This window comes from Heterodontus francisci, chromosome 4, assembly GCF_036365525.1.
Source record: "Heterodontus francisci isolate sHetFra1 chromosome 4, sHetFra1.hap1, whole genome shotgun sequence".
Lineage (NCBI taxonomy): Eukaryota > Metazoa > Chordata > Chondrichthyes > Heterodontiformes > Heterodontidae > Heterodontus > Heterodontus francisci.
This window is the reverse complement of record NC_090374.1, coordinates 21,529,625-21,544,936: the sequence shown is the minus strand read 5'-3', so window position 1 is coordinate 21,544,936 and position 15,312 is coordinate 21,529,625. Positions and strand designations below refer to the sequence as shown.

At 44.6% G+C, this 15,312-nt stretch overlaps 1 protein-coding gene across 2 annotated transcripts in view; it reads left to right on the top strand.

Moving 5' to 3' along the window:
* sh3rf1 (SH3 domain containing ring finger 1) overlaps positions 1-14,598 on the top strand; it is a 202,963-nt gene extending 188,365 nt beyond the window's left edge. For both annotated transcript variants that reach the window (XM_068029266.1, XM_068029267.1), the window contains exons 11-12: positions 1,289-1,623; positions 12,773-14,598. In XM_068029266.1, the coding sequence (XP_067885367.1) occupies positions 1,289-1,623; positions 12,773-12,941 (504 nt within the window). In that variant the 3' untranslated portion in view covers positions 12,942-14,598. The remainder of the gene's footprint in view (positions 1-1,288; positions 1,624-12,772) is intronic.
* Positions 14,599-15,312: the final 714 nt, after the last annotated feature.

Genomic DNA, 15,312 nt, shown 5'->3' with positions numbered 1-15,312 from the left:
CAGTGAATATCAAAATGCAATTGAACTAGCATAATCAACTCCACACCCGCTAACCTTCCTTTCTCAAATATATATTCTCTCTTGCAACCCCACAGTATAGATGTCACTTGGTGCACTGTGACTAAAAGGCTGAGCAAGCAGCATATACATTTTTATTCCTAGTTACTTTACTGCACTAGTTAGAGAGGCCTGGTGTAATAATCCACAGCATGCAAGTTCAGATCCCACAATGGCAGTTTGGAGAATTTTAATTCTTTTTTGTTTAACATCTGGTTATCAGTAGAAGTGAACGTAAAGTTGTTGTGAAAACCAAACTTATTCACTCGTGTCCTTTTCAGGAAGGAAACCTGCTGATCTGCCTTCTGTTTGACTTGTGCCGTGTATGTTGCCTCTGAACTGCCATGTGAAGTAGACTCGCAAACCAGGGAACTGTATCAAATTGATGCGAAGAATAAGAAGGCAGCTAACTCATAGCAACTAGGGGATGGGCAATAAATGTCAGCCTTGACAGCGCCATCCACATCCCAAGAATTTTTTTAAATCAAAGCCTGCACAGTGAGGTTCAGCAGAAGAATCAAAGCTGAGCCTGATCCTGTTCTCAACTGACACCACCAGCAGTGGCTGGACAGAGATTAGGAGCTAGGAACCTGGCCTATTTCCCCCCTCCATGATCCAGAGTACTGAGACCAATTGTGGATAAACTGAAAGGTAGAAATTAGGGCATTTGCAATTAGCTTATTTATTTACCTGATCTATTAAATGCATTCTTCACAGCATTACTCAAGATGATCTCTGGTGCCTTGGTCTACTGATGATAACTAATGTTTGCCAGAGCACTACAATTAGCCACACCCCACTGGGGACAGTTGGCTAGGATTTCTGCTCCCAATTTGCATCCAGCGCCTCCTTCTGGGTAGTGTACTTCAGTGGAGTACAGGGTCACGCTCCACAGTGATGCCCCCTACACAGAACACCTGCCAGCTCTCTCAGACCCAGGCATTCACATGAAGAATAACCATTTGGGTGGTAACAGCACCCATGGAACTGTTTGGCACCGAGGAGATGTCAATGTCTTTGAGACACAGGGGGAAAATTGATAAATGTGGAAGGAGATAAAGATTTTGTAGGGCTTTCTCTGAACAGACTTATCACATTGATGAATGTTCTTGTTTCTTATTGCATGGTCATAGATAACCAATATTCTCTATCTAATATCAGATTCATCTGTTAAACGTGACCATTAAGGTTGAATGCTATTGTTTTAAACTCTTTATTTGCTCCCTCACAGAAAGAAAAGAAAGGTTTCCTAAAACTCCTGTCTGGCGCATCTACGAAGCGAAAGTCTCGGCCCTCGCCTCCGTCTTCACCTACGTTAGAATCTGAACAGGCATCTTCAGAGACGTTCCTTCAGGGAGCAGTGGGGCCAGAAGTCTCTTCAAGTGTGAGCCACGGCAGAGCCGGGTCCTGCCCTGTGGATACTGAGGCCCAAGGAGCAATGCTTGAAACACTTCATCGAAAGACAGCTTCTTTAGATTCTGGAGTCCCCATTGCTCCTCCTCCAAGGCAGCCTTGTTCATCCATGGCTTCAGTTCAGCTGGAATCCAAATCCATACCATGTGAAAGGTATTCATTTCATGCTGCTTCAGTATAATCTCTGTGTGAAGTGGGAGAATGAAGATAAGCTGCACACTGCCCACTCTGTAAGCTTTTCTAGTCTAAAGTATTAGTCCAGTTTAAAGAACGATAGAACATTTCAACTTTGCTTGTTCAGGACCCTGAAACTTTTATTTTAACTAAAACTTTTGGCTTAATTGAATAAAAAGAAGAGTAATTCCCATGCTCGTTACACGCCCTCTCACCTTTCCCATCTCTTCTGTCATGTTTCGCCGCCCCCACCTCTTCTCGGATTGCCCTACACTTCTGCCCTTTCGGGATCCCTCCGGACACTGGCCCCTCCCATTTCAGGACCCCCCCCCCCCCCCCCCCCCCCCAACCTCTCATTTCGGGTTTCCTCAAATGCTTCCTCTCAGGTTTTGCCCCATCCCCCTCAGGTTTCTCCACTCCTCTCCCCTCCCCCCTCGGGTTTCATTATTCGCTCTAGCCTCACCTAATTTCCTCCCCCCCCCCCCACCCCCACCCCTCCTCGGGTCGTTCCCCCCCAATCTCTTTGATTCTCTTGCTCTTTCTTCTCCTGGTGATTTTTTATTCATTCAGTGATGTGGGCGTCACTGGCGAGGCCAGCATTTATTGCCCATCCCTAATTGCCCTCGAGAAGGAATCACAGACATGAGAACAGCAGTGCGGGATTAATGAATCATCAGCAAAATCATTTGTCGGCAGCACTACATTCACAAATTGCAGTTGAATCACCCTAATGCATGTGTATCTTAATGTTTAGAAAATGAGAAACAAACCAGTTTTTTATTGTTAATCATTAACTCTGTGGTCTGGTTACAGTAAATCTACCCGAAGTGCTTTTTGCAAAATGGAAACCTAACAACAATAACAACAAAAAAAAGTCAGAACATTTCTTTGAAAAAGCAGGTGGTGAGTGTGAGGTTTGCACTGGGGCATGGGAAATTGAGGGCAGCTTGATCTCTCCTTCAGTTCTCAGCACTGAGTCCTCTCACCCTCCCCAGTTGCTGCTCCTGTGCTTTACTAACCGCAGGACAATTTTTTTTTTGTTCTTTCATGGGATGTGAGTGTCACTGGCAAGGCCAGCATTTATTGCTCATCCCTAATTTCCCTTGAGAAGATGGTGGTGAGCCGCTGCCTTGAACCACTGCAGTCCATCTGGTGCAGTACGCAACCTGACTGTTAGGGAGAGTGTTCCAGGATTTTGACCCAGTGACAGTGAAGGAACGGCGATATAGTTGCAAGTCAGGATGGTGTGTGACTTGAAGGGGAACTTGCAGTTCCCTTGCTGCCCTTGTCTTTTTAGGTGGTGGAGGTCACATGTTTGGAAGGTTCTGCTGAAGGATGCTTGGTGAGTTGCTGCAGTGCATCTTGTAGATGGTACACACTGCTGCCACTGCGTCAGTGGGGAGGGAGTGAATGCTGAAGGTGGTGGATGGGGTGCCAGGCAAGTGGAGAGTGTTCCATCACATTCCTGACTTTTGCCTTGTAGATGGTGCACAAATTCTGGGGAGTTGGAGGTGAGTTAATTGACGCAGAATTCCCAACCTCTGACCAGTTGTTGCAGCCATATATTTATTTATCTGGCTGGTCTAGATCAGTTTCTAGTCAGTGGTAACCCCCCAGGATGTTGATGTTGGGAGATTCAGCTGGTGCACGTACTCAGTAACTTCAGCTACAGTGTGTAGCAGAAATTGGAAAGTCACTGTGTGCCTCACAGCTCCAGCGACCCGGGTTCAATTCTGGGTCCTGCCTGTGTGGAGTTTGCAAGTTCTCCCTGTGTCTGCGTGGGTTCTCTCCGGGTGCTCCGGTTTCCTCCCACAGCCAAAAGACTTGCAGGTTGATAGGTAAATTGGCCATTATAAATTGCCACTAGTATAGGTAGGTGGTAGGGGAATATAGGGACAGGTGAGGATGTGGTAGAAATATGGGATTAGTGTAGGATTAGTATAAATGGGTGGTTAATGGTCGGCACAGACTCGGTGGGCCAAAGGGCCTGTTTCAGTGCTGTCTCTCTAAATCTAAAAAATCTAAATCTAAAAAACAGGAAATAAATGGTGCAGAATCATAGTATATTACTGCATGAAAGGAAACCATTTGTCCCTTCACACCTGCGCCTATTCTCAAAATGAGCCTCCACTTAGTCTCGTTCTCCTGCCCTTTTCCAATATCCCCATTGTTTTTCTTTTTAAAGTATTTATTTTCTTTTTTGAAAGCGGTTTTGGTAAATGCTTCCACTGCGATTTTTGTTAGGACAGACCTAAACCTCAACAAACCTTCTACATTTAAAAAAAACTCCTATTCCCGCTCCCCATCCTTTTGACAACATGCATAAATTAATGTCCTCTCAATGCCGCAGTCAGTCGAAACAGTTAAGCCCCTTGATTAATTTGAGCACGCCAATAGAACTCCTCCTTAACTTCCTTTCTTCTGGTGAAGTTAGATTAAAAGGGGAGGCGATGGCGCAGTGGTATTATCACTGAATTAGTAACCCAGAGACTAAAGGTATTGATCTGGAGACGGGTTCAAATCCCACCACAGCAGAAGGTGGAATTTGAATTTAATTAATAAATCTGGAATTAAAAAGCTAGTCTAATGATGGCCATGAAACCATTGTCGATTGTTGTAAAAACCCATCTGGTTCACTAATGTCGTTAAGGGAAGGAAATCTGCTGTCCTTACCTGGTCTGGCCTACATGTGACTCCAGACCCACAGCAATGTGGTTAACTCTTACATGCCCTCTGAAATGGCCTAGCATGCCACTCAGTCGTACCCAACCGCTACGAAGCCAATGAAACCGGACGGACCATTTGGTATTGACCTAGGCACTGGAAACGGCAACGGCAAACCCAGCCCTGTCGACCCTGCAAAGTCCTCCTTACTAACATCTGGGGGCTTGTGCCAAAATTGGGAGAGCTGTCCCACAGACTAGTCAAGCAGCAGCCGGACATAGTCATACTCACGGAATCATACCTTACAGACAATGTCCCAGACACTGCCATCACCATCCCTGGGTATGTCCTGTCCCACCGGCAGGACAGACCTAGCAGAGGTGGTGGCACAGTGGTCCACAGTAGGGAGGGAGTTGCCCTGGGAGTCCTCAATATCGACTCCGGACCCCACGAAGTCTCATGGCATCAGGTCAAACATGGGCAAGGTAACCTCCTACTGATTACCATCTACCGCCCTCCCTCAGCTGATGAGTCAGTACTCCTCCATGTTGAACACCATTTGGACGAAGCACTGAGGGTGGCACGGACACAAAATGTATTCTGGGTGGGGGACTTCAATGTCCATCACCAAGAGTGGCTCGGTAGCACCACTACCTCTATTTTATTGACTGAGCTGGCCGAGCAGGAAAGCTGCTAGACTGGGTCTGTGGCAGGTGGTGGGGGAGCCAACACGAGGGAAAAACATACTTAACCTTGTCCTCACCAATCTGCCTGCCGCAGATGCTTCTGTCCATGACTGTATTGGTAGTCGTGACCACCGCACAGTCCTTGTGAAGACGAAATCCGGCCTTCACATTGAGGATACCGTCCATCGTGTTGTGTGGCACTACCACCGTGCTAAATGGGATAGATTTCGAACAGATCTAGCAATGCAAAACTGGGCATCCATGAGGTGCTGTGGGCCATCAGCAGCAGCAGAATTGTACTCAACCACAATCTGTAACCTCATGGCCCGGCATATTCCCCACTCTACCATTGCCATCAAGCCAGGAGACCAACTCTGGTTCAATGAAGAGTGCAGGAGGGCATGCCAGGAGCAGCACCAGGCATACCTCAAAATGAGGTGTCAACCTGGTGAAGCTACAACCCAGGACTAATTGCATGCCAAACTGCGTATGCAGCATGCAATAGATAGAGCTAAGCGATCCCATAACCAACGGATCAGATCTAAGCTCTGCAGTCCTGCCACATCCAGCCGTGAATGGTGGTGGACAATTAAACAACTAACTGGAGGAGGTGGCTCCATAATTATCCCCATCCTCAATGATGGGGGAGCCCAGCACATTAGTGCAAAAGATAAGGCAGAAGCATTTGCAACAATCTTCAGCCAGAAGTGCTGAGTTGATGATCTATCTTGGCCCCCTCCTGGAGTCCCCAGCATTACAGATGCCAGACTTCAGCCAATTCAATTCACTCTGCGTGATATCAAGAAACGACTGAAGGCACTGGATACTGCAAAGGCTGTGGGTCCTGACAATATTCCGGCAATAGTACTGAAGACCTGTGCTCCAGAACTTGCCGCACCCCAAGCCAAGCTGTTCCATTATAGCTACAACACTGGCATCTACCCGGCAATGTGGAAAATTGCCCAGGTATGTCCTGTACACAAAAAGAAGGACAAGTCCAACCCGTCCAATTACCGCCCCATCAGTCTACTCTCAATCATCAGTAAAGTGATGGAAGGTGTCATCAACAGTGCCATCAAGCGGCACTTGCTTAGCAATAACCTGCTCAGTGATGCTCTGTTTGGGTTCCGCCAGGGCCACTCAGCTCCTGACCTCATTACAGCCTTGGTTCAAACATTGACAAAAGAGCTGAACTCAAGAGGTGAGGTGGGAGTGACTGCCCTTGACATCAAGGCAGCATTTGACTGAGCATGGCATCAAGAAGCTCCAGCAAAACTGGAGTCAGTGGGAATCCGGGGGAAAACTCTCTGCTGGTTGGAGTCATACCTCGCGCAAAGGAAGATGGCTGTGGTTGTTGGAGGTCAATCATCTGAGCTCCAGGACATCACTGCAGGAGTTCCTCAGGGTAGTGTCCTAGGCCCAACCATCTTCAGCTGCTTCATCAAAGACCTTCCTTCAATCATAAGGTCAGAAGTGGGATGTTCGCTGATGATTGCACAATGTTCAGCACCATTCACAACTCCTCAAATACTGAAGCAGTCCGTGTAGAAATGCAGCAAGACCTGGACAATATCCAGGCTTGGGCTGATAAGTGGCAAGTAACATTCACACCACACAAGTGCCAAGCAATGACCATCTCCAACAAGAGAGAATCTAACCATCTCCCCTTGATATTCAATGGCATTACCATCGCTGAATCCCTCACTATCAACATCCTACCATTTGGCTACCATTGACCAGAAACTGAACTGGAGTAGTCATATAAATACCGTGGCTACAAGAGCAGGTCAGAGGCAAGGAATCCTGCGGCGAGTAACTCACCTCCTGACTCCCCAAAGCCTGTCCACCATCTACAAGGCACAAGTCAGGAGTGTGATGCAATACTCCCCACTTGCCTGGATGGGTGCAGCTCCAACACCACTCAAGAAGCTCGACACCATCCACAACAAAGCAGCCCGCTTGATTGGCACACCATCCACAAACATTCACTCCCTCCACCACCGACGCAGAGTGGCAGCAGTGTGTACCATCTACAAGATGCACTGCAGCAATGCACCAAGGCTCCTTCGACAGCACCTTCCAAACCCGCAACCTCTACCACCTCGAAGGACAAAGAGCAGCAAATGCATGGGAACATCACCACCTGCAAGTTCCCCTCCAAGTCACACACCATCCTGACTTGGAACTATATCGCCGTTCCTTCACTGTCGCTGGGTCAAAATCTTGGAACTCCCTTCCTAACAGCATTGTGGCTGGTACCTACCTCACATGAACTGCAGCGCTTCAAGAAGGCAGCTCACCACCACTTTCTCAAGGGCAATTAGGGATGGGCAATAAATGCTGGCATAGCCAGTGACGCCCACATCCCATGGATGAATTTTTTAAAAATTGAGTGCGTGGGCATAACTGTGCAAATGGAGTTCAATGTGGCAAGGTGTAAGGTCATCCGCTTTGAAAACAAAACGCATTTTCTAAATAGCAAGCAGCTAGAAACTGTCGAGGAGCAAAAATATTTGGGTATTCAAATCGCTAAAAGCTAGTGCACATGTACAGAAAGTAATTCGAAAGGCTAATGGAATGTTGGCCCTATCTCGACAAGATAGGAATAGAAAGGGGAGGAAGTGGTGCTTCAGTTTTATAGAGCCTTGGTCATCCGGATTACTGTCAGTTTTAACCACTGTGCATCTCAGGTAGGATATATTGGCTTTGGGGGTACAGCACATATTTACCAGAATGACTGAGGTTTTAGGGGTTAAGTTAGGGCAGGTTGCATAAAGTTGGCTTGCAATGTCTTGAGTCCGGAAGATTGAGGGGTAAGCTAGTAAGTATTTCAAATGGTAAAATGATTCAATAGGGTAGACGTAGAAAAAGCATTTTCCTTGCTGGAGGAATCAAGAAAGAGGGGGCATAACCTTAACATTAGAGATGCCATCAAGGAGTGAAATCAGGAAGCACTTCCTCAAACAAAGGCTCCTTGAAAATCTGGAATTCACTTCCTTCTTCGGTCTATGGGTCAATTGAAACATGTAAGACTGAGATCAATAGATTTTTGTTGGGCAAGGGTATCAGGGAATGGCGTCGAGGTACAGATCGCCATGATCTAACTGAATGGCGGAACAGGTTCAAGGTGCTGAATGGCTTGTTCATGTTCTTAAGCGGCCCATTTCTTGTGCATGTTGGAAGTATGTTTGCTTCTGAGTCAGAGGTTTGGGGGCTGAAGCCCCACTCCAGAGCCTTGAGCCCATAGTCCAAACTGACATTCCAGTACTGAGGGAGCGCTGCACTGTTGGAGTTTCCATCTTTTTGGATTAGACATTTAACCGAGACGTCTAAGGTGGAAGCAAAAGATTTCAAGCCACTATTCAAGGAACAACAGATGTCTCCTCAACCAACCTTACTGGAACTGATTATCTGATCATTTATCTGTTTGCTGGTTGTGGGGCCTTGCAGGATCCAAATTAGCTGCCAGTAATATATGCAAGTTTTTATAAAAGTAACTCCCATAGGATACTCTCAGTATAAGTTCTGGAGTCCATTCAGAACATTGTAAATATAGTTTTATAAATAATACTTATTCACATTTTTACAATTTTTAAATACTTTCATCTTGACCAAGTGGCATTCTGGAAAAGCAGCAACTACGCAGCAAAATAAGTTTGTTTTATTTTGATTCAGCTAAGGGTTACCATGGGAATAGACTGGCTGAGATATTTGCTTGAGTGCAGCTCATGCATGTGGCTGTTAGGCCAGGCAAACCACAATGAGCAGTGAGGTGAGAAATAGAAACCAAGATTTGCATTTTTACAGCACCTTTCACAACCTCAGGGTGGCCCAAAATGCTTCATAGCCACTGAAGTACTTCTGAAATGTAGTCACTGTCATAATGTCAGAAATGTAGCAGCGAATATGCACACTACTAAGGTCCCATTAATGGCAATGATCAAATAATCTGTTTCTTTGTGATGTTGGTCGAAAGATAAATATTAGCTAGGGCTTTTTTCTTCAAATTAGTCCCATGGGATCTTTCGCATCCACCTGAGACAGGGCCTCGGTTTAATGTCTCATCTGAAAGAAGGACAGGGGAGCTAGCAGTCCTATTTTTCAATAAACCATGAATCATTTTGATCTTGATTAGCACTTCTAGTATATGAATGAAATATCTTGATCCTTTCTAATGGCATTGGAATGTGCCTGTTGGGCATTTGACAAAGGGGGTACTTTCACTGGAGGTTCTTTTATACAAGTGGTAGAATTATAATTAAGAATCATTTAAAGTCATTTTTTATTGATTTCTAAGGACCTGGGTTTGGCGTGGTGCGTGCGGGAGTTGGTTTCAGGTACTTTACAGTTTTTTAAATAACAGTCACTGGGAGAAAATCTGCAGGCAGCAAAAAATTGCAAGTGTAAATGTGGAGAAAGTTTTTATTTGAAACGCTATTAAAACACAAGAAAACAAACAGGAGACTAACGAGGCACAGTTAAGCTAAGTGGCATACTTCAGTATAAGCTTATCTGCTTGGTGTTTAAATAGCTTATTTAACTTGGGAAGACCTGTTAAATTGGAAATGCTCCGTGTGGTTTTGCTCTGGGAGTGATTGAATTGAAGTTGGCTTTAACGCATCCCAGCTGCAACAGAAACAGGTGGAGAAAACTTTCTGCTAACAGGACTGCAGATTGCTTTCTGCCTGTCAATTGGTAATTTCCTTCATGTGCCTGGAATATTTGAGGAAAATGTCCTGGGAAACTGGAGTGTTGCAGGTCTTCGTGATTTTTCTTGATCTAAATATCACCATGTGCGTATCCTCCCATTACGTGTCCAGATTAATGCAGTTGTAAAAACTTTGTGTTTTTCTGCACCTTTACATTTCTTACAACTTTATGACTGAAGCCAATTTCTGAGGCTGTAACATTACATTGATAGACACATAAATCAGAGGAACATTCAGTCCTCTTTGAAAGAGCAGTCTCTAATTAGTCCCACTCCCCACTGTTCTTTACCCATAGCCCTGAAAATTTCTCGTTTTCAAGTATTGATTCAATTCCCTTTTGAAAGTTACTATTGAATCTGTGGTCACCTTTTCAGGTAGTGCATTATATTGCTCCTTCTAAACTGGATGTTTTACTGGGCCTGAGCTTGGGGATTTTTTTCCTCCAAGTAGACAGCTCTTGCATTGGTAGAGTTCAAGGTGACTAATTTGCATTTCTCATTTAGGAATGGTCGGAATCACAGGAAGTGGTGTGCAAAACACTGGTTGAAAAAAAAAAATCCCAGTATTGAAATTTGACTCAATGAGTCACAGTAAACCTGACCCCAATTACAGCCTGTTGTAAAATATTGCAATCCAAAACTAAACTCCTAAAAACCATTTAAAATCTATTGTGTGATAAAAACTGAATTTTACAATCATAGGAAGTTTACAGCAAAGAAGGAGGCCGCTTGGCCCATCATGTCTGCGCCGGCCCAATAAAAAAGAGCCACCCAGCCTAATCCCACTTTGCAGCGTTTGGTCCGTAGCCCTGCAGGTTACGGCACTTGAGGTGCACATCCAGACACCTTTTAAATAAGATGATGTTTTCTGCCTCTACCACCCTTTCAGACAGTGAGTTCCAGACCACCACCACCCTCTGTGTGAAAAATATTTTCCTCATCTCCTCTCTAATCTTTCTACCAATCTCTTTAACTCTATGCCCCCTAGTCACTGACCCCTCTGCTAAGGTAAATAGGTCCTTCCCATCCACTCTATCCAGGCCCCTCACAATTTTGTACATCTCAATCAAATCTCCCTTTGGCCTCCTCTGTTCCAAGGAGAACAACCCCAGCCTATCCAATCTTTCCTCATAGCTGCAATTTTCCAGTCCTGGCAACATCCTCGTAAATCTCCTCTGTACCATCTCTAGTGCAATTACATCCTTTCTGTAATGAGGTGACCAGAACTGCACACAATACTCAAGGTGTGGCCTAACCAATGAGTTATGCAGTTCCAGTATAACCTCCCTGCTCTTATATTCCATACTTTGGCCAATAAAGGAAAGGATTCCATATGCCTCCTTAACCACCTTATCGACATGTCCTGCTACCTTCAGGGATCTGTGGACATTCACTCCAAGGTCCCTCACTTCCTCTACACCTCTCCATATCCTCCCATTTATTGTGTATTCCTTTACCCTATTTGACCTTCCCAAATGCATCACCTCACACTTTACTGGGTTAAATTCCATTTGCCACTTATTCTCACTATGAACCACGTGGCCAATTTTTGTATTGTCTGCAAACTTCTTGAACATTCCCCCTACCTTTATGCCCAAATCGTTAATTATATACCACAGAAAGCATGCATATTTCATTTAAGAATGGTCAGAATCACAGGAAATGGTGTGCATGCTGCTCTTGACTGTCCCACATTAGATGTTACTTACTGCCAAATGAGAATGAGAAACAAACGCAGCACCTGGGAAGGGTCAGACTCTACACAAGAGTACGCATTATGGAGCCACAATGTCTGCAGTCTCTTAACTGACCTATGCTTGAATTATCCAGTGTTTACTTATCACTTAGATTTTGTAGCATTAAAGAGACACATACCTAAGAGCACATGGAAATTGGTAGGCAGGAAAAGACTTGCTGGCCCAACAAGACTGCCCCACAAACTACAATGGCTGGAGCATCATGACTAAACGCTTCCTACCATGTAATCTCCAGGAGAGGCAAATAAACAAGAGAAAACCCTCCGGGCCAATAAAGGAAAAAAGTAGTGTGGAAAATGACTCCAGTGTAGGAGATCACGTGGACCTTGGCCCGCCTATATGTTGACAGCACAGTGCTGCTGTGTTTTTACAGAAAGAAGGACTTGCATTAATATAGCGCCTTTCATGATACCATTGCACCCCAAAACGCTATTCAGCCAATGAAGTATTTTTTTCAAAGTAGGAAACCTGATAGCTAATTTGCACACCGCAAAGTCCCACAAAACTCTCAAAATGACCTGATAAACTATTTTAGGTGTTGGTTGAGAAATGAGTGTTGGCCAGGGCACCAGGAAAAACTCCCCTGCCGCTCTTCAAATCTCCCTCAGTACTGCACAGAAGTGTTGGCCGAGATTTTGCGCTTCTGTCCTGGAGTGGAACTTAAACTCTCAGTCACCTGACTTAGGCAAGTGTGCTACCAACTGACACATGGTTGCTGCCCTTTTAAAACAGGATGTCGGGTGGATGAACTGACAGCAGTCCCACCATGGAATGATATAGTGCAAAAGGATGCCCAGTGTGCCTGTTCGGACTCTTTGGTTGAGTTATCCCAGTTGATCCTACTCCCCTACACTTTCCCCTTAGCCCTGCATATTTCGAGTGTTTTATCCAATTCCCTTTGGAAAGGTACTATTGAATCTGCTTCCAGCACCCTTTCAGGCAGTCCATTCCAGATCGTCATAACACAGTGTATATAAAAAGAAAAGTTCCCTCATGTCGCTTCAGGTTCTTTTGCCAATCACCTTAACTATATGTCATCTTCTGCCACTGGAAACCGTTTCTCCTTATTTACTCTATCAAAACAATTTATGATTTTGAACTTCTTTATCAAATATCCCCTTAACCTCTCTCCTCTGAGGCGAGCAACTGCAACTTCTCCCGGTCTGTCCACTGAACTTAAGTGTCCCATCCCTGGTACGATTCTATTCTGTACCCTCTCCGAGGCCTTGACATCCTTTGTAACGTGTGTTGCCAGAATTAAGCACAATACTTCAGCTGAGGCCTTGCTAGTGATAGTATTTCTTTTTAAACAGGTACAGAGTTGTTGTATCGTATCCCCCCCAGAGTGAGGCTGAGCTGGAACTAAAAGATGGCGACATTGTATTTGTGCACAAGAAGCGTGAGGACGGCTGGTTCAAGGGCACCCTGCAGCGGAACGGAAAAACTGGTCTTTTCCCTGGCAGCTTCGTGGAGAGCATCTGAGACCCTTTATAAAGCACGCGCATGCCATCTACACCTGAGAAGTTTATGAAGCACACACACCGATCTAAAGCACCGATTATTCAGCAGAATGTTCCTATCAACAATTGAAATGGAGGTTTAAGACACACATGACGCCGGCTGCTTGGATTTTCTTTGTTTGTTGAGATTCCAGAGGTACAACAGCAGCACAGTGAATGTTCACCAGTGACACAACTCCCAGCTTGTACAGTGTACTGATTCTTTACGATTCACTGTGCCTTTCACCATCATTCAGTCTGTTGCCAGCTATTTTCTTTCCTCTTCACTGAATCACAAACACCCGAGCTACTTTCTGGCACACGTAATGAAATCGACTGTTTACAAAGAGGCTGTAATTAAGACAAAACTTTGTAACTTATTGGATTAGAGTTTTTTTTTAGTCCTTGATTCATCATGTAAAGTGAAAGTTCTATAATGTTAAGTGTTGAAAATTGTGATAATTTATAAATGTTATTATCTGAGAGGGGAAGCTGGATTCTCTCCTCGTGGTTCAGTTCGACATAGTACCTCTTCTACACACATCCCTTTTATCTCTGTTACCAACTGCTGGCTTAGTGAATTTATAAAAATTGTAATCGAGGACTTGTAAGGTCTTGTAACATTGTATGGTGGTTCTGCGTGTTGCTGCCGGTGTAGGGACATAATGGTGTAGACCTGTAGTTTAAATTGCAGGGGTTTGGGAACTCGATTCGTAGTTTTGTACAGAGGGTCCCACAGAAAGTCGTGGCATTAAGAAAACCTCGAGAGGGAAACTGTGAAGCGGTAGTATAAGACTGGAAAACAAATTTATAAATGAGAGGAATTCTCCACTCTGTAGACACCTGTTCTTAAATGCTCTTGCCATTTAAAACGCGTTTGATTGTGACCGAGGCCAACTGTTTGTGGCTTGCATGGAATAAGTGGACAGAATTGCCAGGTGCAATTCCCAAAACACTGGCAGATGTCCGAGGAGGGCCTGGTAATGATAAAAATTGATTTTTTGACTTATTCAGATGCAGTAACCAGTGGCCCCTCTCCCTTGTTCATGGCCCCCGCACAGTGCGTGCTGCCTATATTCTAAATGGCTACATTGGCCACTCTTAAATCATCTTGGACCCGGCTCCCAGCTGTCCAAGGCCTGACCTTGGGTCGACAGCTTGGAATCTTGTACCAATATTACTGGGCCATGTGAAATGGTGCAGGGCTACTACTTTATTTTCAAAATTATCTCTTCATTGTAAGCTTCAGTTTAAATCGGATTGGGCCCAAACTCCTATCTCAGCTCGGGCTTGTCTCCCAGTGTTGTCCCTGAATGTTTTGGCCATGAGGTGTGCTACTGCCCAAATCTGTTCAGTTTGGGGTCTTTAAATCTACAGCATTGCACGTGGGAGGGCAGGAAAAGCAGCAAACCGCAGGTGCTTCTGGCATCGTGTTGGTACAGCACTGGGTGCGTAGAGGCCTGTTTTGAGCAGATAAGCACCTTTCTTTTCTCCCATGGCCTGCACCATGCTGTAATGGACACAAAACGCCCTTGAAATATAATGATGTGGCAAACCTTTCTTTTATGATTCCTTTAGAGACACACCCACAAAAAAAACTATTTGTGTACTTGAATGAAATTAAATGAGTAATTATTGCATATCTTATCTGATTTTTCCTTTTTAAATGTGATTAGAGAGACTGCCATCAGTACTCCCTGTGGCAGATTGAAGCTATGTCTTAATAGATTCTGGCATTTGACAGAGCAACCTTAAATTATTACAAGGGAGCAGTAAGTCAAATCTGAAACCTGAAATGTAGGATTTTTCAAAACTCTAACGTGGGCTAGTGGCTTTGTCTTGACATGTCTATCTCAAAAATGAAGCACTGCCACTTCGTAAGTATATAATGTGGATGCACTTACCATTTCCTCCCGCGCATCTGCGAGTATGTTGCACACTGTAAACACGTGTGCGTGTGTATAATACTTATGCAGAAACACTCCAGTGTTAGATTTCTCATTGAACTGTCAAAGTAATAAGTTTGGTTACACACAATATACAGATTTTCATGATGTTTTTTTGGTTGAAAGGGGGGATCACTTCTGCTTCGAGCTACCATTCTATCAGTAAAACTGAGAAAGACACTTCATCTTCGTACTGTTGGACACCCAGTTTACTTGATGCCTTCTGTGTGTCTTTGTGCAGGAAATGTGAATGTCTGGGAGTACGCAATATGTTGCTTTTAATTGTGTGCAATTTTTTTTCTTGTGCCCCAATTTTAAATACTCAAGTTCATTATCATTCTTTTTCCAGAGCTGCAGGTTTATTTATGGCTGAATTTACCTATTCTCATCAAACTGTGAGGATGGACC